Source organism: Pezoporus occidentalis, unplaced genomic scaffold, assembly GCF_034315485.1.
Source record: "Pezoporus occidentalis ecotype Australia unplaced genomic scaffold, CSIRO_AGI_Poc_V1 ctg57, whole genome shotgun sequence".
NCBI lineage: Eukaryota > Metazoa > Chordata > Aves > Psittaciformes > Psittacidae > Pezoporus > Pezoporus occidentalis.
In genome coordinates this window covers 5066790-5091621 of record NW_026915910.1, presented here as the reverse complement: position 1 = coordinate 5091621, position 24832 = coordinate 5066790, and the positions used below count along the sequence as shown (strand labels likewise).

Sequence of the window (24832 nt, the reverse complement as noted above, 5' to 3'; positions counted from 1 at the left end):
CAAATATTAATTTCAGAGTACATGGGAAATTACAGAGGGCTGTAGAAGTTCTGATATGGTGTCAGGATCCAGGCAGGTAAAAGGGAAAAATACTGCATGCTTAGTCTGATGTCAACCACAGGTCAGAAGAGAAAACTAGATGGAGTTAAATGTTGCAGATGATTGAATCCATAAATTGCTAACCATTGGAATGTACTGAATGACAGGACAGAAATTTTATGGAAGAAAAAATATAAAACTTCATTTTCTAAGAACATTACAAATCTGTTTGATAAAGTTAAATCTGTAAAACATGTGGTAGTGTGATGACTAACTGAAGATCACCTGACAAGATCTCATGGCAGCTAGCAGACATGAAACATACTAACTCATAAAGGAAATTGTTAGTGGGGAACATTTTTTGTGCCTACTGGGCTTCATCGAAAATCAGAAAGTAAATGCAGAACCACCACTGATCACATTTTGTGAATGCCATTCAAACCAGATTTACACAGCTGAGGAGAGAGCCAGGCAGGCAGCAATTAGGAATGAACAGCTTAACCAATAAGGGACTTCACCAGGTAAAGCCATGATCATGAGAAGAATCAAAAGCCCAAGGATGTCCAACTGATCTCCCAGTCTAATGAAGGTAAAAAGGAAGTACTATAGTGTTTTTTCTATGAAAACCAAGAGGCAGAGTGTGGAGATAAGCCAGTTTTGCCTCTATAGACAATATCAAGAACAATAAAGGAACAGAAGAATTAGGAGGCCTGGATTTCCAGTTTCAGAAGGAACAATGGGTTGTGGGAGAGGATGCCTTCTCCATGAATTGGAGATGATTCCTCACAGAGGTAATCTTAAAAACCTCATCAACCAGTATGAATGAGGCTGAGATCTGATTTTGCCTGTAAGTGCTTTGACAGATAATGCTGTTTTCTATACCTCTCTGCAGTGCAATGCAGGAGGGTACAAAGAGAACCACTGTCTGAAGGCTCATCCTTGACAAGTTATGATTAGAAATAAAGCAGAAATTATGAACAATAAGAGAAATTAGCTGTTGGAAAAGATGATAATAGAGAATGGTAGAGTGATGTCCTCAAGTCACTTAGTTGATTGCCTTTCTGGAGGGTATGTAGCAGTCAAACACAGACAACTTGACTTCCTTCAGTTTTTCAATAGCAAGATGTGCACAGACCATCAGACGATATGATCTAATGGTCTCTTCAGTCTGCAAATGAATACCATTTCAAATATTATCTCGATTTCAGTATAGCAAGTTTTGCATTAAGAACATGTAATTTTTCTAAAAGTCTCAGATGTGTCTCAGAAACGTAGATATCTTCTGTTGTTTTGCATGAAAGAAGCCGAAATTTGTGCTGTTTTATCAGAGCGTATTCTGTATAATGTCTAAAAATGCTATATAACAAGTTTAACAGAAATACACATGTATATAGAAAAGTATGTCTGGGGGAAAATACAATCTACGCAAAGGGGAGTTTGTGAGAGGACTCCCATGGTTCCCAGTGGTTATAAGCAAGAAAATTAGAGATTTCTCTCTTTCAGCTGTTAAGCATATTCTGTAAGAAAAATTATGCAGAATCTACTGAAAACTGGAAAGACAATGTTTAATGGGTAGCCTTCATTCAAATATCAGCTTTGTTATAAGCCTAAGAAATTAAAACCAAGACTAAGTTATAAGGCTTTGTTATAAGACTAAGAAATCAATGAAACAATAATGCAAGAACAAATAAGAAGATTAGGATAAGCAGAATGTGTTCGTCAGGGTTGGATGCAACTGGTGGGAAAGACACAAAAGGGCTGTGCATCTCCCTTATCGCAGGCAGCAGCGAGACCTCATCAAAGGTGAGCAATGATCAAGATAGTCCTTATATCAAAAAATCTTCCTTCCCTTTTCATCTCAATTAAAGCAGAGGTCTGATCCCCCTTATCCTTCTTGTTAAGGATTAGTTGTATCTTGTGAGGAAGAAAAGCCAACTGGTAGATATAGAGGTCACTCGTAAAAACTGTTAACACCGGTAGAAAGCTGGCCATCATATGAAATGGCACATAAAGGGAAATGTTGTGAGGGTGACAGACCCTTTGTAAAGAGGTCTGAGGTTGCCAGGTTTTGAGGCATCCCCTACTAGCTCCTAGGCTTGACCTAGGAAGACATATCCCATGTGCAGAATGATTAGATGTCTGAGAGTCCACTCTGTTCAAATACACTGTAAAGATAACAACAGTGCTCTTCATAGGAGACAAAATATGAAAGGAGATAAAGGAAAAGCCATTCTGAGATGGTAGACTGGGATTGCCAGCTCATACAGGGCAAGAATAAAGAAGTCATTTGACAGAGCTGAAGACTGAGTTAAAACCAAGAGGGGGAAATGCCTTGTCATGCACTATGTACTTAGATCACAGAATTCATTGCTTCAAGAAATCACTGTGACTATATATCGGAAAGATTTGAAGGATCAGATCTATATTACTGAAAAATGTTATCCAGTTATACTAATAGATGGTAAAAAGAAAACTTATGTAAGGAGATGAAACATGCTTTCAGGCAAAGCTAACCTCTAATATGGGATTAAAATGAGGCTTTCATGGGATGGGGAGATCATCTCACATCCTGTTAACAGTAAGAAGTTTCTTATACTGTATTTGGAAACATCTGTTTTAAACAGCAGCTGGAAGAGTATACAGAATTAAATCAGCTGCTGATCTAAACAAGTTGCCAGTTCTTATGTTCCAAAGCTGTCTTCCCCTACCCTCTCCTTGTCACAAGTAGTTTGTAATCTGAAAAGTAACATACAAATTAAGTAGTAATATCCTTTTTTTTAACATCGAACGTGAGTAGGTTAAAACTGGGATTTTCCAAACATAGGTCCCTTGCACTGGAATCTGAGAGACTAGGATATCTAGTCTCTAGATAGATACTCTAGAGTAGGCTGAGTAGCCTTGTTCAAGTTGAAAAAGGCAGCCTGTGGTAGAACTGAAAAATGGGCTGAATTAATAGTGTCTGAAAACAGCTGATAAATCCACAGGGGGAAATACAGAACAAGGTGGAAATTTTGCAGGACACAATAATATTTTACCTTTAATCTCATAATTTTGTTGCAAAATCATTTGCTTACCCATCTCTTACAGGTCCTTTGACTGTGATATAATGACTGCTATTAGATCTACGGTTCTGTTTTGCTCTTCTGTTGTCTTCAGGTGGCAAACTCTTGATCACTGGTCCAGGACCTGTAGAACTTCATGCTCATTACATTCTGATATCTGATGGAGGAGAGCTCCGGGTGGGAACCCCTGAGGCCCCTTTCCATCACAAAGCACACATCTATCTGTACGGAAGCTTCCATTCTCCACCATTTCTTCCGTATGGGGCCAAGTTCTTGGCAGTGAGAAATGGGACCCTTTCCATTCATGGTGAGTATATTTTTTATTCTCTGCAAAAGCAAAGTACAAATGAATGAAAGAAAACAAAACAAAGCAGAAAAGTTTTTGGAGGAAAAAATCCAACCAAACAGAAAAACACACAAAAACAAGCAACTTTGGCTGTGAACTTGGATTTCTAATTACGTTTAAGTACTTGTTGAAATCAGGTTTGTGGTCTAGAACGTCATATCTTTGCATTCACCGTCAGACTCCTAGTTATGTAGTGTCTTATACATGAAATCTCAGAGTTTTATCTATCTCCATAAAAACTCCCATACTGGGAGGTGAGTAATTGGAAAATCTGGACCCCAAGAATATAAATGGTATCAAATAGTTATGAAATCCTGGCAGTCACTGAGGTGCCTAGAAGATGTTTGAACTTCTGCATGTCTGTCCATAAATGAAAGTCTCTGTCTTTGGAAACTGGACCTCTGATCTCTGTTGTGACCCATGGTGGTTTTCTCTGCTACTAAAATTGGGTATCCTTTTCCCTTTGTCTGTCTCCATAACAATTGGGAAGTTTCATTCCCCCAAAAAGGTATGGCTCTTGTGGTTTCCAAGAGAGTGCAGTCTGCCAGGTAGGTCCACTGGTGATGCCAATGTCAAGCATACTGCAGTTAGTAACCTGTGCCAGCTGGAGGGGAGACGATAACTCTCAAAGCACCAGCAAAGTGCTGCTGGCAGTGTGTTTTCCTCTCCAGCTCCATCTCTTTGTGCTGTGCTGGTATCCCAATGCCAGTGGTCTTTTTCTAGCATTAGGAGTACAGCTAGAATCTGTTTTTCCTGGTGGACCACACAGCTGCACCTGCTCAATACAGGTTGTTGTCATAAATGGTAAATCCAGGCCTACGCAAAAAATCTGTGGCAATGTCATAAAGTTCAGTCCTAGATGCTCAGTCCTCTGGTCTAGCTACTGGACTTTTCTCTATATTCCAGAGCTCTACATTCCCATGAAATGAAAGTGACAAGGGACTTGAAGGACAGAAAATGGCTGTAGGTTAGCAGGTGTTGTGGTATAGAAGAATTTAGTTACACAGCTTTTATGGAAGGCCATGAAATACAGGTATAAAATGGTCATTTCTTGATGCAGTGATTGAATTCAGGTCCAAACTCAGCATGAATCAGAATATTAGTGTCATAGAGGAGAAAAGAAAAAAAAGGAGCCAAAGTGTCTGATATCTTCATCTTCCTCCCTTATGTTCTTGATGTCAACCCTCATACTGGTAGGAGTTTGTACCCTGCAGCAGGGCTTGAACTTACACCCTCCTGTCCTTCAGGCAGAAAAGTTTCTACCTGAACATGGCTGACACGTATGGCTCTCATTCAAAAATGACGTCAGACACTAAGGGGTTCAGTCTGAGCATGGACATAGAGTGATCTGTACCACTGTGCGGTGCTCCTGTCAGGTCGCAGGAGATCAGCAAGGTTGGGGAGGTTGGCTGTTGGAAAGGAGTCAGTGAACAGATGCTTTTCCGAATCAGGAGGGATCAGCAGGAAGGGCTGGGGAAGGTGGTCCTGGCAGTGGCAGGTGAGGCTGGCTGTACTACTCCTGAACGCCATGTCAGGTGCTTTTGACCACCTTGTTAAGACACAGCAAGGTTAAAATATTAATGCTTGCAAATGGCTTTAATCAGTAAACTGGCTTTGCAAAAGGGCAGAGAGTTTCTATCCCATTTCCTACAGAAGCTCTGTGAAGAAGGGCTATTAGATCATCTAGGCTGAATTGACTGCCTGTTTCTGACCATTGAGTTTCACACAGTTATCCCAGCCTTAAGTTCAGTAACTCACATTAGGTTAAAGCATGCCTTCCAGAAAGGCTTGGTCTTTGAGGACATCAAGAGAAACGGAAGCCAGTATTTTCTGTAGAAGCTGGTTCCAGGGGATTAATTTGGTTAATCATCCATGGTTTTATTTTTTTATTTTTTTTGAAGAAAAGTATTAAAATGTCTGATTTGAATTTGCCTGATAGCAGCTTTTGCTGCTTCGCTTTCTGTGTTTTCTGCTACCTGAAAGTATCCTTCTAGTCTTGGTTTGACCTCTGTAAGTCAAGATTGTCTCTTAAATTATCAGCACTTCATAACAAAAGCCTTGTCTTCTTCATGCTGTTTTGTTTTATAGCAATGTAGAAAAAAACAGTAACGTCTTGCAGCTGTCTCCTCTGCTGCTTCTTTCCATTCTGAGCCTTTATCATGCTGCTTGTTGACTCCATCCTCACAGACAACTCACAGAATTATGGAGACAAAAAGGGCAGAAGTACTTTTGACAGTGTTAACTTGGCAATACAATGGAAGGAATTGAACCCAGGTTCTATGTCACCACCTTCAAGGCATTTCTCACCAATATTTCTTACATTTTACTCAGTGCCATAGTTCCCAGCAATTCTTTATGCCTGCGGAAACCAAGGAGGTGAGATCTGCAACCCAAGCGTTACCTGGATGAAGATACTTGAAGCCAAAGGTGGCTTGGTCCATTAGAGGAAACATCTCGCTTTCAATTTCTTATCTATTCTTATTCAAGAAATCCAGACTAGCTATGAAGCTTTTGAGCTTTGTGCACTACATACAGTCCCAGTGCATGGCTGCATTTAAGGCTCGTTCAAACCATGAAATCTGCAATTTAGTATTGAACCAGTAGAATCCTGCTAGAAAACAAGACCAAAAGAGCATGTTCTTTTTTGTACGTATTGCTTACATGAAGCAGAAATATGCTGTTCTGTCTCCAATTTCATGCCAGTCTGGCCTGTGGTATAGAACAAATTGTTGAGCGTGACAGCCTTTTTTATATAAATATGAAAGAAGCTGACATGTTCAGCAATATACGTTTTTGAGATACATATATATACACATGTATATATGTTATCTCAGATCAAAATCATTAAATAAGCAGGCTTCCAAATTCTTAGCTGTCGTAGTGAAGACAGGACTGATAGCATTTTAATTTCTTTCCCCTTTCAGACTAGGAAGTTTGGGGGATGCTCTGCAGCCATGGTTAGTTCAGATTGTTTAGTAAGCGCTGTCAGTTCCTCACTTTGATATGTTAATATGACTCAGGGTTTCCCACAATTCCCTCGTGAGTGGCAGTCCTTTGCTCTGGTAGTTGTAGCAGACTGGGAAATTTCACTGTTGCCTTTGGCTTTAGCCAACTCTCCTGCCAGTCAGAGCATGCCACCCATAAACTGCCTGTCAATCACACGTCAGTTTTAAAGGGGGTTTCAGTCAGCCAGGGCAACTCGACTCTTTGACAATGTAATTATGGCTCTTGCATCTGCAGTAGGGGCCTGAGCGGGGCTGAAGCAATTTTATTGATTGCTCAGAAGGGAAATTTATCACTGTCTCCAGCTCTTTTTGTGCTTTATTCCCTGAGAAACATTCCTGACAAGCTTCAGGAGAGAAGTTTAACATGGTGGCCTTGGCTGTTCTTGCACCTTTGTCCTTCCCAGAGAAACTGGACCGGAGACACGAGCAGAGGCTGAGCGGAGGTGAGGGACTCAGTGTGGAGGCAGCATAAGTGGAAGTGCTGCCACAGTAGCTGAGGGCACTTACTCTTCCTTTGCGGCAGCCTGATTTTGAGGATCCAACACTCTTATTACAATGGATGGAAAAAATTTTAAGGCCATTTCTATTCTGCTCCATTTTTAGCAGCCCTGTTTAGATGAGCTCATTGTTCTATTGTGTCCCCTTGAAACAGTCTGTGTCTGCTCCCAAAAGAAAACCAGCATTTTTGCTGTGCATTTAGCTGAAACTTTGTCAGTGTCAATACTGTGATGATATGGGGCACGAATATATGAGCCTGTTCCCTGAATCTTGACTAATAACATATACCTCTCCAACTAGATGGAAAATGCTATACTTTAGGTTTAATAATGTGCTACATTCACTTTGTCTAGGCTGTGAAAGCTGCATGATAGAGAAAAAAACAATGTCCAGAGACTTTTAGTTTAGTATCGTGCCTCCTTATAATCAACATAATTAAAACAGAGGTACCAGTGGTCATTTCAGTCCTCTAAAGTCATGGCAAGTCCTGCTGCAAAGAACATCCCTGCACTTGCAATTCATGCTGACTGTGGAAGATGACATTATACAGTCAGTTCTGCACTTCAGTTCCAGACTTCTCTGAATCTGAACAATTTTATGCATTTTCAGGATTAGTTGAGGAAAAAAGGCTTTTTTATCAGTTGAAAAAATTATTAATTTTAATCACTTTTAATCAATAATAAACTACAAAATATTTGTGAACTGTGCACTGTGCTCTGTGGAGCTTTTGCATTCCTCAAAAGATCAAACATTTAATCAAATGCTTTTTGCTTTTTCTCCATTAAGTAGTATTATGTTTCTGTGTTGAGTTTGAGATTAAGTGATCATAAACAACATGAGAGAATTTGTTGTGCTTTACTCACACATTAAAAAGGAAAGCTTCACAGGGGAAAAAGAAATAGTGTAACAGAGGAATTCAAGATAGGGTGCAGAGATCTGCTAGAGATAAGATGTGTTTCTTTACCTTACTGAAATGTCTGTTCATTCAATACATGTTATTTTCCACTAACTGAAACCACTGGTCTTCACACCCCTGTTAAACTGTGAGTTCAGGTCCCATTTCTCTTTCTGGGGTCGCTTCTGCAGGTTGTTTTTCCTTAGCTGCTAGTTATTCTGTGTGATGGCTTCATGAGGCTTTTTTGCCTTCTGTGACACTGCTTTTCCTTTCAAGACCTTGACTCTAACATGATGTATTAAAGCAGATGGCTCTTGAACAGAAGGCTGAGCTGTCTTGAATCCCCTTGTAGGAAGGGGGTAGGAAACTGCACTTTGGCACTTCCCATGGAGTAACTAATGTACAATGACTTGTTCCTTCACTTTCTTGCTCACAAATACAAGATGACCATTGGATTTTAAAGACCTCACAGATGGGGGGAAAAAGATACCCAGAGAGCCAGGTTCAGAGAAAGCAGCTGTGTCTCATAGCTTGCCCTTTTTTTCTAACAGCAATTCATCTGTCATCTTTGATTTAAACTTAAATCAGTTGTTCTGTGTTTTGATCTTAATGAGGAAAAAGTGTGAAGTAAAGGGGACTAGGAGCTGGGCGCTAATATATAGGATAGAACAGGATGGGATAGAATGGAATAGAGTAAATAGAACAGATACAGACTATAGCTAATATGTTAGCTTGTGTTTCTTGACAGGGGGAAGTTTGTGGATTACTATAAATGTGGAGGCTTTTTGTGGGACAAAATAATCGCCTCTTATAAACCTTCGAGTATAGCACTGAAATACCCCTTCCAATTCTGGCCCCAGCTACAACTAGCAGATTGTCTGGAGGAAGAGAAGCAACCAACAACAAAACCAGGGTGAATTTTGACTCCCAGATGTGAAAAAGCCTTGAAAGTTTGGCAAGCTGAGAAGCCTGGACCCAGATCTGTGTTTCCACACATCTGCAGGCTGAGCCAGGCATGAAACCTCCATTTGGGCTCATCTTCGCTTTCCCTGAGTGTCTCATTCTCTTTCATGGCATGCCAGGGATGTAGTGAACTGATCTTAGCATTTAAATGGCCATGCCACCCTGCGTACCCGCTCCTGCAGGCAGACATTCACTGTCTTGTTCAGCAGCAGCGCGGGAGATTAACTGGCAATAATGCAAAATGTTAACAGCTGTGTGCCGCTCACAACGGGATCCTGCAGTAGTTGGCTGCTGTGTTTGAAGCTGTTTGCTCCTGGTGTCAGTTTAAAGAGGTTTTCCTGAGCGGCACCTTTGGTTGTGAGCCATTTTCAGGCATGGAGCATGGATTCCTTTCTGGAAACCCTTTCTGGATGGATGTGACTTAAAGTAACTGGGTAATCTCTGGTTAAAGTAGATGTTTGGGAACGTTTGCATTTATGGGACAGCACACACAGGGAAAGTATTTTGTCTGTAGTGTAATGTGTCAGAAAAGAGCAACAATGAGAGTTTCCATAGACCTGATAATCACATAGCTCTTCCCACCTTAATAAGACACTCTTTGCTTTCTTGAGGGTGCCCTTCAAAAATGTTTAGGTGGAAATGCTTTAGGTGCAAACTGTACTTTCACAAAAGATAAACATTCAGCAGGATGGGGTCACTTCCAAGAATATTTCCTACTGGAGAAAATAAAAGTTATTCACTTTGTCCTCTTGTTTGGATGATGCCAGACTTTTTTCCCCCAATGAGAGAAGGAAAAGGTGTTTGACATTTTTCTTTCACCTGGACTTTCACAGAATATTATTTTTAATGTTATATCTGTTTCATATCAGCATTTCTACAATAGTGAGATGAAATGTTTTGCAGAATAAAAATCAGAACCCCTAAGGACCAGAAGTGCCATTAGTAAAAAAAAAAAGTGTAATGGTTCTAAAAGTAACTTTATTGTAGAATTTTTCTTCTCTCATAGCTGCTGAATATTTGGTCTCATTTGAATTTGGAGTGAAATCACATCTGGCTAGTTGTAGAGTTCATTCTCCAGAACTTATAACGGGGGAGCGTCACCCTTATTTTGCATGAGATGAGGGAGAAGTCATGGAGATACTGAAGCTGTGACTATACACTGGGCCTTGGGTGAGTGGGCCACCAAGCAGGTTAAAGCCTGATGTTAAAAACCTGAGCCACGATCTCTGTGCATTCCCAGTGCATGAACAGAGAATAAATGCTAGAAAATGTGGCATGTCCTTATGCTGCAGTGACAACCTCAGCCTAGAGCAGCAGCCCAGTCCCCTGCCCTAGCAGTCTGCAACCCTGCCCTAGCAGTCTGCAATATCAGAGGCTCTCCACAAAGGACTTCTGCCCAGATCCAGGAATATAACTGTTCCAGAAGTGAGGTGGCACATGATGGATTTGTGCATAGGGACCTAGCTGAGGGGACTGAGCAGGTCCAGATTTCCAGTCTCAGTGTGCCCATTGCTGACGTAAAGCTTGTCCCTGATGTTGGGTTTGCTCCCCCACAATGGGGAGACCAGACAAGCTATGGTTTGAGCCCATGCTCAAATCCAATTTAAAATACCTAGTGTGCTGCTGAGTGCTCATCACTGAGGCTGCTGTATCTTGCCTGTGCAGTAGCCAGAAAGCTGATAAACTCTTGGGTGTCTGAAGGGTTAATGTGCAATTATAAATTAGAAAGGACCTCCTATTTTACCCCAGGGCATGAATGAAAAGCTTTCTGCATTGGCTGTGTCAGGAAGTAGCAGGAAACTGTCTGCATCTCCCCAGGAGTTACCCACACACAGCAGTTTGTCCTGCAGGACTGTATGGGGGTGGAAAGACATCTCCCAGTTTTAGGCAGAGATATCCCTGTCTCTTATGACACTTAGTGGGAAAAAATCCAAACTCCTCACATTGCAAAACAAACTAGAAATGTTGTTCAAGTGCTTAGGAAATATTCCTAGGACTGAAATTAACAGACAGCAAAACTAAGCTGGAAACATTGAAGTCCAGAGGACTGAGGGCTCACAGTTTTTCCTATGAAAATAGATGGAAGCACCTCTCATTCTTCCTTTTCTGATTCCCTGCACTTTATGGCCAGTGACTGAACTGGTCACTGCAAGAGTCGCGGTAGCTGTGACAAATTTTTTTTGTAAAAATCATCATTAAATCCAAATCTGATGGGGCTTTAAGGTCTATTTGACTATAACAAGCTGTAGCAGCACACCTATATCCTGTCCTGAGTAAAGAGACTTTCTGGAAAAGGTTTTCTATTTCTTTTAACTTAAGGAATTTTAGATATAGTTATTTTTATGGTTTGTTTTATTAACTGAAGCTGTAGCAGCAGCAGAAAGTCTCTGTCATGGATCTAAAAATGTATATATATATAAAAAATCTCTTTTCTGAAGTACACATTTCCAATGTCTGTAGTGCCATTTGTCACTTTAACATTTGGAAATTTTGGGAATGGCCAAGCTAAGTTTAAGGAGTGCATTTTGGGTAGGGGAAAGGAAATAATAGGGGATTATGACAGTGGAGAGGAAGTTGGACTCCTTAAGCACTCTGACACCTGCAATGCTGTAGTAAATTGTGTTGTGTCTTATTGGTGGAGACTATATGATGGTGGGTGTTTTTTACTTCCTTTTTTTATCATAGCTATAATACATTGAATTATATTTTTAACTCTGTCTCTTCCAAAGTTTGGGGAATATAAACTGCTTGGGGTTTTTTCTTTGTTCATGCAAAATGAAAGATTCTCATTTACACTAAAGATTTACAATGTAGCTGCAACAGACTGACAGATTATCTGCAGTATAACTTGCATAGTCACAGTGTGTCTGAGCCCTGCAGTTCTTGTAAATTCCTTTTGTGGTATAAAGGGATCTCATTACCTCAACTTTAAAGCACCAATAAACTGTCAAAAGGTGTAAAAGAGCTTTATAGTTTGTCAACACTGCAAACAAGCTGTGTGTTCATAATTAATTTTTGGTAAATAGGAGTGACAATGAGATGCAGCAGGATCCTGGCACTGTTTATCAGAGAGGAAGGATTCAAAGCTTGCTGTATCATGCACCATGCCAGGAAAGGAAGATTGTTTAAAACACTTTTTGGGAGAGACACAGTCCCATGGCAGGGACTCCTTTTACCGATACACCCATGTATAAGCCAGACTTGCCACCTCTGCCTAACTCTGGATCTGGTTCGCAGTGGTTGCTGTCAGGCTTGGTTAGGATGTTCCCTGGATATCTAAAATTAGGTGACAATGTATACTCCAAAAAGTCTTGTTTTCGGGTCAGGGTTATCTGTTTTCCATCTAAGCAATGTGTCGTCTAATGACGTAAATTCTTAGACCTGGACCATCTGAAAGATTTGAGGTGGAAATCCTCTAACTGAGTAGGAATGTGTAAAAGGCAAAAGTTCCTTTCAGAGCAAACTGGTGATTAGGGAAATCATTACTGAGATCTGAGGTTTCAAATGCCTTCTGGTTGCCACTGGAGTAAGAACATGGACATATTTGTGGACGCAGATTGCAAAAGGATAAATCAGGCACAGAAGAGTGACTATACTCAATATACTCCAGGGAAGGACTGTAGTATCTTGAAGCAGTATGTTCTGGCAACAAAGAAAGCTGGAATATTATGGCCAGTAAATGTGAAAACACTGGAAAAATCATCAGCTCCACAGGACAGCCTTATGGCAGAGGCTGAGCTAGAGAATGAGAAGATCTAAAGACTCCTAAATGTGTCACCATTGGATTGATGTGTTGTAAATCGGCCTGTTGTAGACTCCTATTAAGTCTGCCTATAGCTATCTGCATGTGCAAAGCATCTAGTATGGCAGACTTTACTTAATACAAATAATTAGGATTATGGTTCTGTAATTATGATTCTAAATAATTGATTACAAACTATGCACATCCTTCAGTGACCAGTGTCAATCCAAGTTTCTCTTCTGGTGGAATCTGGAAAACATTTTATGGCGTTGCACAAGAGTTGTTTTTTTTTTTCCATAAATACATAAGGAATGGGTAAAATGAAGTGAAAACAGAGATTTTAAAGGATATGCCTTGCCTGAAACAAAATTTCCCACTGGGATGAAAAGTGGGATCTGGAGCATCCTTTCTCATGTGAGATCAATACCACTGCTTTTTTTTTCTCTCTCTCTTCCTCTCCCTTTCTGTTCTGTAGTGCTGAGAAGCTGGCAGAAAAACTGGACATGTGCTTAGGTTTGTAAATGGGATCAATGATGAGGGTAACACTGGTCTGTGTGTTATTTCAGGTCCCAAAAAATTTGTAGCTTTGTGAGTTCAGCTATTTGTCACTGTGGCTGGGGTTTCCAAGACTCCTTGCCCACTGAACAGCTTCTGAGTCCCTTTAGGGACTTGCCTAATCCTCTTTCCTGAATTAGGAGACAACTATCCCATGCCTATAATGGGATAGAGAAACCTACAATGCTCTGTACAATCCACACTTTGCTTACTGTAGACAAACTTTCTTGTAACCCTGGAGAAAAGTACGCCCTGGCATACCTTGCTGTGTTTGCTGAATTTTGATGTGATTCTGAGTAGAATCACATTAATTTGACCTCTTAAGAGGTCAAATTCTCATCTCCGGTTGAACTATACTTCAGGTTCGGTTAAATCAGTTAGTGAACCCCCATAGTATCCTACATAGGTTTAGAAAATGTTTTGCTGTAGGTACTAGAAGGAATTTGATTTACACTATTTTTCTTCTCTATTTGACATGGAAAAGAGAATGGCATTGTACACATCAGAATTGCCTTGTTCTTAATAATTTTGCCAGTCTATACAAGACTGCATCTTTGCATCATGCTTTTAATAAGAAGCATATACCAAGGTCCTGGTGCAAATATGTTCCTTGTGCTACAGTTTGTGATTAATTCAGTTTACAATTTTCTTCCAAGTCCCTTGCAATTTGATAGCACAAGTCTGCTCTGCTCAATATTTAAGAGTGTTTCTGTCAAGTCATTTAACAAAATGTTCAATTCTTGCTTTGTCAGCAATAGCATTTCAAGTCTAAAGGCTCTGTCCTGTCTCTTGAACATGAAGGCACTTCTGCTTTAGGTCTAAAACTGTGGATTTTTCCAATCTGAGCACAGTTAATTATTAAAAATGAGCTCAGTAATTAAGGACTCATACAGATTCATCTATTTTTCAGCACTTTTGAGTGTTTCTGCTTGCAGTACTTTTATTTTTTAAGAAATAATTTAAATATACCACAGCTGTTGGTCTTTTAAACCTTCTATTCTCAAACAAGTCATTTATTTACCTGTTGCACAACTCAGTCCTAATCACTGAAGGTTATTTCATGAATCCTGCATGCTTTATCTGAAATAGACTTTCTTTTCAAGGGCAAATAAGAAAGAGGTCTCTGAGCCTTCAGAAAGTGGTCTTGCAGACAGACCACAGGGACAGGGGATTTTGTTCCAGGGAACCATTTTTAGCAGTTCATGGTCTTTGTAGAGAGTTTGTTGGTACTTTAAAGGAAAGAATCTGGAGAAGGCCTATGCGAAATGAAAATTATCTCCCAGCTGGAGCTCATTCCCTCCCAGGATGTTCATCAGCGTATTTCACCTCCCCATTTAAAAGCTGGGTGCATGAGTATCCTTGAAAAGTGGTGTATCCTATCCAGTCAGCCCACCCCTGGTAGGTGAGCAGAGACCTGGAAACTTCAAGAAGAAGCAGTTTGATTTGACTGTCTGCTAGATGTTTGGCTGTTCAGTTACCTGAGTGTTAATATAAGGATCATTTCAGGCACCCTGTGTTGGTACGCCAAGTTATATATGGAGGTCTGGCAGATATGATATGAGACTGTAGTCAGACCAGTGTCATTCTGGAACAGCAACTAGAGACCAATTGTATACCCAAAATGACATGTTTAAGGACCTGATACCAATTCACAGTCTTCAAACTAAATCAAGTCAACTACAGAAACCTGTGATATGACTGAGGGGCTTGGTGTGTGTTGTGCTCTTTTCCAAGCTACCTTTGTTTAAACCTGTTTGATACCAAAGTTGAAGAACAAGGGGTTGCATATTTTCCCATAATTCGAATTATGTCAGATATAGGTCGCTATGTATACTTTTTATCTTAAAAAAGTGAAATTTTATGTTTACCAGCTGTACTTTTTTTTTTTCCTAGAAAGGGGAATGGGTGATTTAAACATCAGTGGATAATAACTACTCAAGGAACAGTGTGGTACGTTTCTGTTTGGGTATATGATAGGATCCCACCAAAACAGCGTTAGGAATATGTTATAGTAAAGGCAAAGAAGCCTCACTTATGTTCTCTCATTGGTGACTTGACAAGAAAAGTATTGCTGACCAAAACCTGTGCATCACCCCACATGAATCATCAGGAAAATAGAGAAAACAAAATGTGAAATGGGAGAAAGGGAGCACAGTAAAAAAATCAAAACAAACAAAAAAAAAAAGAAAAAAGAAGGAAAACAAAAAAGGTGTGTGTTTGGGTCCTTGAATACTCTTCTTCTGGGAGAAATAAAAAAAAACAGACACCTTGAGAATGTTTTCTTAAAAGAAATTTTGTTTCAAAGCTTGGAGAACAGCCTGAAACAAACCTTTTCTATTTGAGCATATTTTGAATGCAGAATGATGGTTTGCACCTCTTAATGACAAGAATTGTTGCCCAGCAGTGTTGCTGTAGTATATGTGTGACAGATGTACACAACGGGAGTCAGTTGTGTGTCTGGCCACAGATGAACACAAACACACATTAACATATGCACACAAATCAGTACTATAAACAAAATGTCCAGAGATGCAGAAAAATTGTCTGCTGCTCAACATGCAGATGGCTGCTGTCAGTTGTTCGTTTTTATGTGAGTCCTAAAAATTCACGAGGATCACTCAATGAAAGAAGGTAAATGAATAAAGATGATGAGACTGCTGTTAGTAAAAGAATGTGCATAGGCTGACATCAAGAGAAGGATTTTTTTGAGCAGGCTAAAGCTGTGTTGAGGATGAGATCTCACAGGGAAAATTTTTGATGTCTGTACTCATGAGCATGGCAAGGTGGGCTTTTGCTGTGTCTACACTAGAAAACTGTCCCAATAAAAGCAGATCTGTAGAGCAAATGATGTAGGTGCTGAGGATGCAGCGTCCACACTATACGTATTTCGGAGGCTGCTGTAGAGTCATTCCAGTCTTGTTCTATTAACACATGAAGTGTATTATATGTCCTACTGTATTACAGCTTCTGCATTAGTTTTATTTGAAGGAAATCCATTTGATGCATTCCAAACCAGTTCCATGATAAGAACTGAAGCACATTAAATGAAGGATGTTTAGGAGATTCACTTAGCTGTAGGTTGAGAAATTTCAAGTCTGATTTAAGAAAAAAGAAAAGAAAATAAGCCAGAAGTATCTCAGCTAGGTTTAGGTGACCATCATGACACACAGAGCAGGTGCTCAAATGTACTTCAAGATGACAGATTCTAAACACTTGATTCTTCCTTCTGTCATTCTACAATGAATTTACTGACTTGTAGGTGCCACTCTTTATTTGCATCTTCATTAAGGAATGAATCGGAACGCCAGACTATAAGCAACAAGAAAGTGAAACAGGATATATATAGAGAGAAGCTTGCTTAAAATAATTTGAGAATGATTTATTGGATGCAACCTCTACCCTCAGTGATTTCTGGTGTTATTACTTTTCTATAGTACAGCCAGGGAGGACAATAACTTGCTGTGGGCTAAAGGTAAATTATGATCTATTGCAAAGGATGGAAGGAGAAATATACTAAAGGTGGGTGTATGAGGCACATACTCTCCCCTGATGGTGTTCATCGTGTTGGATCTCACTGGACCAATCTGTTCCAAAGCCGGTTAGGGAACAAGCAATGTCAGGAGTTAAAACAAACTTTAATAAGCGTAAAGGAAAGAAGTGTAAAAGGGAGAGTGAAATGGCAAGACGTTGAATAGCTGGGGCTTTTTGTACACAGGCTTGGTAGTATGCCCACTGAAGAAGAGCAAATTTGGAAAACTGCAGTTGTAGCCTTGCTATTGCCTTCCACTGGTGGCCTAAGGTTGCGATGAAAGGGCTCCTCTTCATCCTGCTGACCTTACCCACACTGCTTGCCAAACCTGTATCTCAGCCCCACGGGCCTTCACTTCACCATAAGGTTGAAAATGTGTTTTCTAGTCCGGCCAGATCAAGGCCTCACCAAAAATATGGTTTAGCAGTGTTTTCTGAGAGTAAAGTTTTCTGGGAAAATGTCCCAAAGTTAAAACATTTAAAATAGCATGTGTAGTTATTTTGTTATTTCCACTTTTGGATGAAATAGGCTGAAGGAAATTCTTTTCACATGAAACACCTACTTCTTTTTTTCTTTAATTTTTAAGGAAGATATTGGAGTTTTTACATTTTTAACTTTCTTATTTTTAAAAGAAAAACTGGTGTGGAAAAAAATGAGGGAGGTCTTCAATTCCCTTACTAACAATTTTTTTGAATAATGCATTGGCCAAGATTTGATAAAAATATCTTTTTTTTTTTCTTAACCCAAGATTTCAAAAAATGACCCCTTATTTTGTATCCTCCAGCAGAGACAGTGTCAAGAACACCTCATGCTGCTAGCTGAGCAATCTAGTCACTCTTAAAGTTTTTGAAAGTAGTGATATTTGTCTATACCTATGTTACTGAAATGTTGCTAACAGAAGCATTTGGTTTTGTGAACACAAATTACTTATAGGTCTAGATTCATGTCATTTTGGACACTAGACTGGAGAAGCTGATAATTCAAATTGCTTTTGGCACTCACAGATGGATAACGGTCCCTGCAGAGAGTGTTTTTTTTTTTTTTGTTGGTTATAAAGGTTGCTTAAGAAGAGGGTATTCCTCACATGAGCAACCATCAGCCGAGCAAACTTATATTGAGTGTGTTTTCTTCAGCTTTTTTTTTGGGACCAATAAAGACAAAAGATACGAAATGAAGATGTCATTTGGAAAACACTGCATTCCTGATCCAAGCAGATGTGCAGAAGCCCTTTTCCATAGCATTAATCTGTTTCTTTTACACATCATCAGAAAGAAATTAATAACTATGGGATGATCCAAATGAGGCAGTGATTTCTAAGCATGATGCTCCTGTTTTTTGATGTTGATTGACTTGCTTTAATTTTTTTCTTTTTTTTTTTTTTTTGAGGCTGGATGCCCCAAGTATCTTTCACACACTTGAAATCATCAGCTCATGCTAATGACACACGATTAGTGCTCCAGGAACCTGTTGACTGGCAGCCTGGTGATGAAATAGTGGTGGGAAGGACAGGCCTCGGAGATGTGCAGCAACAAGAAGAAATGGCTGTTATTGAGTCTGTAAATAACACGGACCTGTACCTTAGATCGCCACTCAGGTATTCTTTCAAGGGCCAAGGGGATTTCTACACTAAACCAGGGAAAATGTGATCAAAGTGAAGATTTGCTGTTTCCTGTGGGACATAATAACTATATAAATCCCTTTAACAAAAGTGGTCAGAGATATTTGGGTTTCTTCCTCCCCCTAAAGCTAGTGGATGCTCAATCCTGAATGTTTCTGACTATGGTTAAATTCCTTATCATTACCATGAACTCAGAAAACCTTTGAAGCAGAAAACACTGATGATGAGTAAAGTCCAGTGGCCTCTGCATAGGGTTGACAAAGAAATTTCTTTGTCATTTCTTGAGAAAGTGTAATTTTTTTTCACAAAAATGTCTAACTTCTTAAAAAAAAACCAAAATCGTCTCTTCTTGACTGATTTTCTTAAGCTGATTAACAGCACACTCAAAGTTAATTACTTCAGTTTGGAAATACTGCTTCCAAGTTTCCAGTGAGTGGTAGTTTCACTGCCTTATGTTCTCATTGTCTTCTGTGCATGGAGATCTGGGACAAACTGTACTGCGTCTCATTATCACCTGGAGCCCAGGTGTTGAAATGTTTTACTCTTTGGGAGCAAACCAACTCCAACGCACAGGAAGATTAATGGTATCATTTTCAGGAATATTTGGGTCTTGAGGATAAAAGTATTGATGGTTTTCACACAAATATGTTCTGGGAAGAAAATTCAAAGCCTGAAATATTTTGTTATAAATATACATAATATAAGGAAAATATGTGAGCTTGAAAGCCAAAAAGATGAAAGTAAACATTAGCCAAGAAAAATATATTTAGCCTATATATGCAAACACAGTGGATGTGACCACAGTCCATAGAAAGAAAAGGACTGAAACAAGCTCTGAATTTGGGCAATTGCAGTTATAAACTTAGCGTAAGCATCATTATTGTCCCCTGGCAGGTGTAGATGTTTTTGTGTCTTTTTTGTGTTTTTCCTTAGATACTCCCACAGTGTTGGAGAAGGATGGGTGAATGGCCAAGGTTTGCCTTTGAGTGCTCTGGTGGCACTGATTAGCAGAAGGGTTGTTGTTCAAGGAAATGTCACAATGGAGAGGATGTCACATCTCAAACAGTGTGTAAAAGCAGGTGTTACAAGAGGTGAGGAGGTCTTTTCTTGCATAAATGTACTGAGAAGGAAAATAGCTCCATTAAAATCACATTGTGGTGCTACTGTGTATTAGAACTCTTTCTTGATAGCATAACGTTGAGACATACCAATGCCAGCAAAGTGGCATTGTTTGACATTGAAGTGTGAAATCTCGAGAGCTGAACTCCCTTTCATGCTAATATCTCAGATGTATTATTTTCACACTGTTGTTTCAAGCCATCTTGGGAAAGACCCTTTAATTTTGCCTGAGCCTAAGGGTGTAGAAAAGAAAGCATCTTCTGAAAACATGTTTCAGTGTACATAATACATTAAATTTTTAATTGTGTTTACTATTAAGTCACTTTAAGAAAAAGGAAAAACAAAACAGCCCTGTGCTGTTTGTACTCTTCAGTGTAAAATATTGAGATGTTGTTTTGTGTTTAGGGATACCGAGAAAAAATAACAGGTGGTGGTTTCTTGTAGCATATAGTAACAAATGTCAGGTATCTTGGTTCTCCTTTAGTTTTACCTGTATGATACACCATGAAATTTGGCAGGTGGCTTCCTGATTTACACCAGCTGATGAGAAAGCAGAATCAGACACAGCAATTATAATTTAAGCAGAGTTAGGTTATCTGGCAACCCAGGTGTAAGGTTTCCTTTAAAATAAAATGCCTTGGGCTTTCAGACTGTGACACCAGACTTCATTTGATATCCAGCAGCCAACTGCTTATATTACTCATGGATTTATGGTCCATTTTCTGTGGAACTCATAAATATAGTCTGAAATATGCTAGCCGTTTGAGGGTTTTATTTGAGTTAAAGGGTAGGAGGATTTTTCAGAGGAGTCACCAGAAGACGAGTGAGCAGTGTTTTTTGTGGTTAATTTACCTTCTTTGAAAGAAAAATGAACATTACTGAGCATAAGCAGGCAGTGCTGGAATTTGAGATCTCCTCTACGCTTCCAGTGAACGCTTCCAAGTTGCTCATTCATAGCCTGAATCCTGTCATACTAAAATATCCCAAGCACACATCTGTTGAAGGATGTCTTTCAGGAATGCCAATGCTTTCTCTAGCCCTGTGACTTAATTTCCTTGTCTTTAGGGGTAGTAAAAGCTCCATATCCATCTGCAGGCAGAACCAGGAGAGCAAGAGTTTTAAAGGAATTTCAAAATGTTCTCATTTCAGTTTAGTTCAGCACATCCATGCCAAATCCCCTTTTCACGAATCTCACCCACAGTAAATCAATGTCAAATCCATCTTCCCCATGCATAGGACTATTTAAAATTGAACACAAGAAACTTTCCAAGGCATAAAACTACCACAGCTTCCTGCTGGTTTTAATATATGTTCCTCTAAAAATGTCCAGACTCTTAGGAAAGGAACCATGAGGGTATTTAAAGGGAGTATCTAATACACTTGCCTGGGGCTATTTGTCCTTGGTCCCATGTTTTAGATCACTGCTGGAGATCTTACTGAGTCAATGTGGCGCGTCCCATGATGTTTGTTGGGTCACCCTGCACATCCTGTGGTCACCACAGAGAAGTAACACTGACAGCTCACACCTGGTTGTATTCTAGGTGGCTCCAGGTGTCTGTACAAGCGAAGCGAGAGGCATCTGGGAGCTCGGGACCTGGGGGCCATCCTGGTTGTGGAGGCCTTCCAGGGGGAGGCAACTCAGCTTCAGGTGGAAGGGGTCCAATTCCGCCACATGGGCCAAGCATTTCGGCAGCACTGCAGTGCCCTCACTGTTGTTGGCAGTGCAAAGATGGCAGGTGAGTTGGGCCTGAACGGTCTCACGTGTTCACCTTTTCCTGCCCAAAGCTGGGGCAGATATCCTCAAAACCTGCTCAGCTCTCCGGTTAGATGACGAAGTGGATCAGTAAACATGAGAAAAACTCACCTGTAATCTAAGCCCATGTGAAACTTGATAGAGTGCTTAAAGGTACTTTAGTTCCTTTGCATCTCTGGACAGCTTCTTCCTAAAATAATATTTCATTTTGATTCCACACCTCTGAGTTGGCATGCTGCTTCTAGCTCTGGAAATGAATGAGCTAATACACTGTGAGGGAGCCCAGAGGTGGCTCAAGGCTGTGTGGTTCCATAGACCAAAATTTAATTCTGTCACCTGAAGATTAAGGAACATATTAAGTTCTTTTGATTTTCTCTGTGATAAGTGCAAAATTCATTCCTGTGGATGTGGCAATGAGGGCTCTGATGACTGGTGGTTATAGCAGCAAATTAGGTGGGCTCAAATAATGTCTTAAGGGTACTGTATGGGGCTTCTGCCTCCAGCTAATCCAGCCTTTTGCCTTTCCTATGACATGTTTGTCACTGTCTGAGGATCTTGACTTCCTGGTGTCAGAAGGTAGCACTGACCATGATCCTGGAGTGCAGTGGGCATGTCACCGTTACTGGCTAGAAAAGGTGTACAAAATACCTGCCTTGTGCTCACTGCCCTTCTGAGATGCTCTTCCTCTCCTTCAATCCCACTTCAAACATCCATAACTTCAATCAACTCATATTTCGACTCTGGAATCCAATTCTCTCCTTTCACTGGATCTCCTCCTTCCTCAGAACAGTGAGCCATCTCCATTAACACATTTCTGCCTTCAAGGTCCCTCTTCTCTACTGTGCCCATCTCAGCAATTCCTGCCTGTTGGAATTGTTTGAATGAGTACAGGTGGGCAGCTAAAGCCAAAAGGATTAATTACACATCGTCAATGACGAGCTAGTATAAAACTCTCTCAACCCTCAAGCTACACTGTGCTTTTTGCTCACAGCACTCATTTCTTTCCAGACTCTTACATACGTGGCTGTTGTGTTTTGGACTCCTTTGGACAAGGACTCCGTCTGACTGGGATCTCAAACCTTAGTGTGGACAGTAATGTTTTCTGTAACATTTCAGGCCATGGGGTTCTGCTGGGTAAGTGAAGTAGGAAAATATCAATACATGTAACAACAACATGAGCTGATTACCATTTTCATGAAATGCTTTTGGAGGAAAGAAGGGCAGATCCTTAACTGCACTCTGAGAACTTTAATCACATCATCTGCATTTTCTAGTATTGGTGAATTTGGAATAAAGCTGCCATGATTCCACAGGCAACTTCTTGCAGCTATTTCCATTGAACCATACATTCTCTATTTCCTCAGGTCAGTCTTTATTTTATTTGGATTCTTTTTCTTAAAGTGTACAAGTGAATGGTGACTTTTTTGGTGCATTGATTTATCTGCCTTTGGAAGAGCACCATCATGCAATATTTAAGACCCCAGTTCAGTGAAGCATTTAAGAGCATACTTACCTTTAGCTTCAGTCATTTGACAGAAGATAATGGAGTGAAAGCATATGTTAAAAGTTAAGCAGAGGATTTAGCACTCAAATAAATGGGAGCTTGGAGCAACAAAAATGTTAAAAACCAAAATATTTCTCCTAACTAACCATCAGGAGACTGACTTGCAGCATCTTCTGCTGGGATCTCACGTTGCCTGAATACCTAAAGATATAGCTCAAATTTTGTTTTCCATCAGAGACGGGATAAAAATGACCAATTTTAAGATAAACAGAGGGAGGAAAAAAAAGCCTTCAGTCTTGATCCTGCAGTTCTACACATGCAGCGAGTCCCTATGCTAGGTCCTGTGCATAAACATAATGAGAAGTGATAGATTATGATTTAAACAGAAGAGGCTATAAAATGAGAGAGATCATACACATCTTGCAGATTAAGAGAGCTGGCTCAGAGAGTTGTAACTACTTGCCCAAGGTGATGCAGAGAGCCCTTGTGGCCCTGGGGAAGCAGAACAAGATCTCCAACATGCCAGCATGCCTTGGCTCACTCGTGCAAGGACATGTGTCTCAGTTAAAGGACTGTGGGCTGTACTGAATGTTTCCATTGAGGTTTTAGCCTGAATACACCTTATCCCCAAATGTCTTTAATGGCTTCACTGTCAGCAGCTCCAGAGGGTCTGATGGATGAATTTATATATCATTTTGTTGCCTGTGAAGGAATATTTATTATAGCTGACTATTTGCAGCACCAGAATTGGACTCCCTCAGTGATTTCATCTAAAACCCTTATTTCCAGGAGGTTTGCAAGACTGTCATAAAAAGTCGCTCTGGGCTTAAAATTAATTGACACACCAGGTCTCAGCTTGGAAGCCAAGACCTTTCATGTCACCTCAAAAACCTATATCGCTGTCAAAAGGACTGCTTTAGGATCCTGTGCATGCTCTGGTAGTGGCAGTGTTTGTAGTAAATACAGCCTGGAAAGAAAACATTTCCTAAATGGATCTTGTTCCAAAACTGGAGAAAAGATCAGAAGACAGAGAAGAAGGCTGAAAATAATTACTGTCAGTCCCAAAACCAAAGGACATAGGGTTTCCTGTGAAGTAGCTTACATTTGGGGTAATAATGATTGGAGAATGAATCTATACTTGGAGTTGAACTTGAGCAGGTATATTTGCAGATAATAATTTATGTTTGTGTTGTGGTTTAAACCCTAGCCAGACAGCTTGTTCACTCACTCCCAGTGAGTGGTGCCGGGCTGACAGCAATAGAGCCACCCCCCCCCACAGCGCTCTCCCTTCCCCACTCCCGGAGGGATGGGGAGGAGAATCAAAAGGGTGCAACTCCCATGGGCTGAGACAAGAACAGTCCAGCAACCAATGTACAACACAAATCACCACCGCTACCACCAATGACAACAATGATAAGAGAAAATAACAAGGGAAGAGAACACGATACCACCAGCCAAGAAACAAGTCAGACCCAGAAGACCCTGTGTCCTTCTGGGTAACTCCCAGTTACCCTCCCCAGGCATGACGTGCTGTGGTATGGAATACCTCTTTGGCTAGCCTGGGTCAGGCGCCCCGTCTCTGCTTCCTGACGGCTTCTTGCCCTCCCTGGCAGAGCATGAGCCTCACAAAGTCCTTGGTCAGGGTAAACATCACTTAGCAACAACTGAAAACATCGGTATCACCAGCACTGTTCCCAGGCTGGAAGTCAAAACACAGCACTGCACCAGCTACCAAGAAGGAGAAAAATTGACTGCTACTGCTGAACCCAGGACAGTTTGATAAACAAAACTAAATAGGTTTTATTTGCTCCTAGTGTGGGACAAACAGAGATGTTCCACTTTTTATTCTGCTTCCAAAACACTAGAGTAGCAGGAGTTACGTTGATGTCTCCTGGTTTGGACTTGGTTTATATAGGACTGTACACTTTTTTGCTGTTTGGTGGCACATTTCTTTATGGTGTCATTTAAAAAGATATTTCTGTTTTTAACTATTATTATTATTATTTCTTACTTTATTACTAGAGCTGGGGCACCCCCATGACTCTGAGTTGTATGATCAATTGGTTGATTGATTTTTCCTTTATCTTCTCCTATTTCATTGTTTAGGGGGGGAAACCTCCCACTTCTGTGCAGAGCTGTATCAGGTGATTTTAAGTCTATCTTGAAATTTTCTAAGAGGTGAGTAAGATAGTGGATGCAGACAC

The 24832-nt window shown here is 40.3% G+C and overlaps 1 protein-coding gene across 9 annotated transcripts in view; it reads left to right on the top strand.

The window, feature by feature from the left end:
• Positions 1-24832, top strand: part of PKHD1 (PKHD1 ciliary IPT domain containing fibrocystin/polyductin) — a 250411-nt gene that overhangs the window by 98904 nt on the left and 126675 nt on the right. For all 9 annotated transcript variants that reach the window (XR_009968457.1, XM_062638531.1, XM_062638533.1 and 6 more), the window contains exons 37-41: positions 3196-3408; positions 18021-18228; positions 19186-19343; positions 20913-21107; positions 22133-22258. Coding sequence is in view for 8 of the 9 variants with exons in the window: in XM_062638531.1 (XP_062494515.1) it covers positions 3196-3408; positions 18021-18228; positions 19186-19343; positions 20913-21107; positions 22133-22258 (900 nt within the window). In the remaining variant the exon portion in view is untranslated. The remainder of the gene's footprint in view (positions 1-3195; positions 3409-18020; positions 18229-19185; positions 19344-20912; positions 21108-22132; positions 22259-24832) is intronic.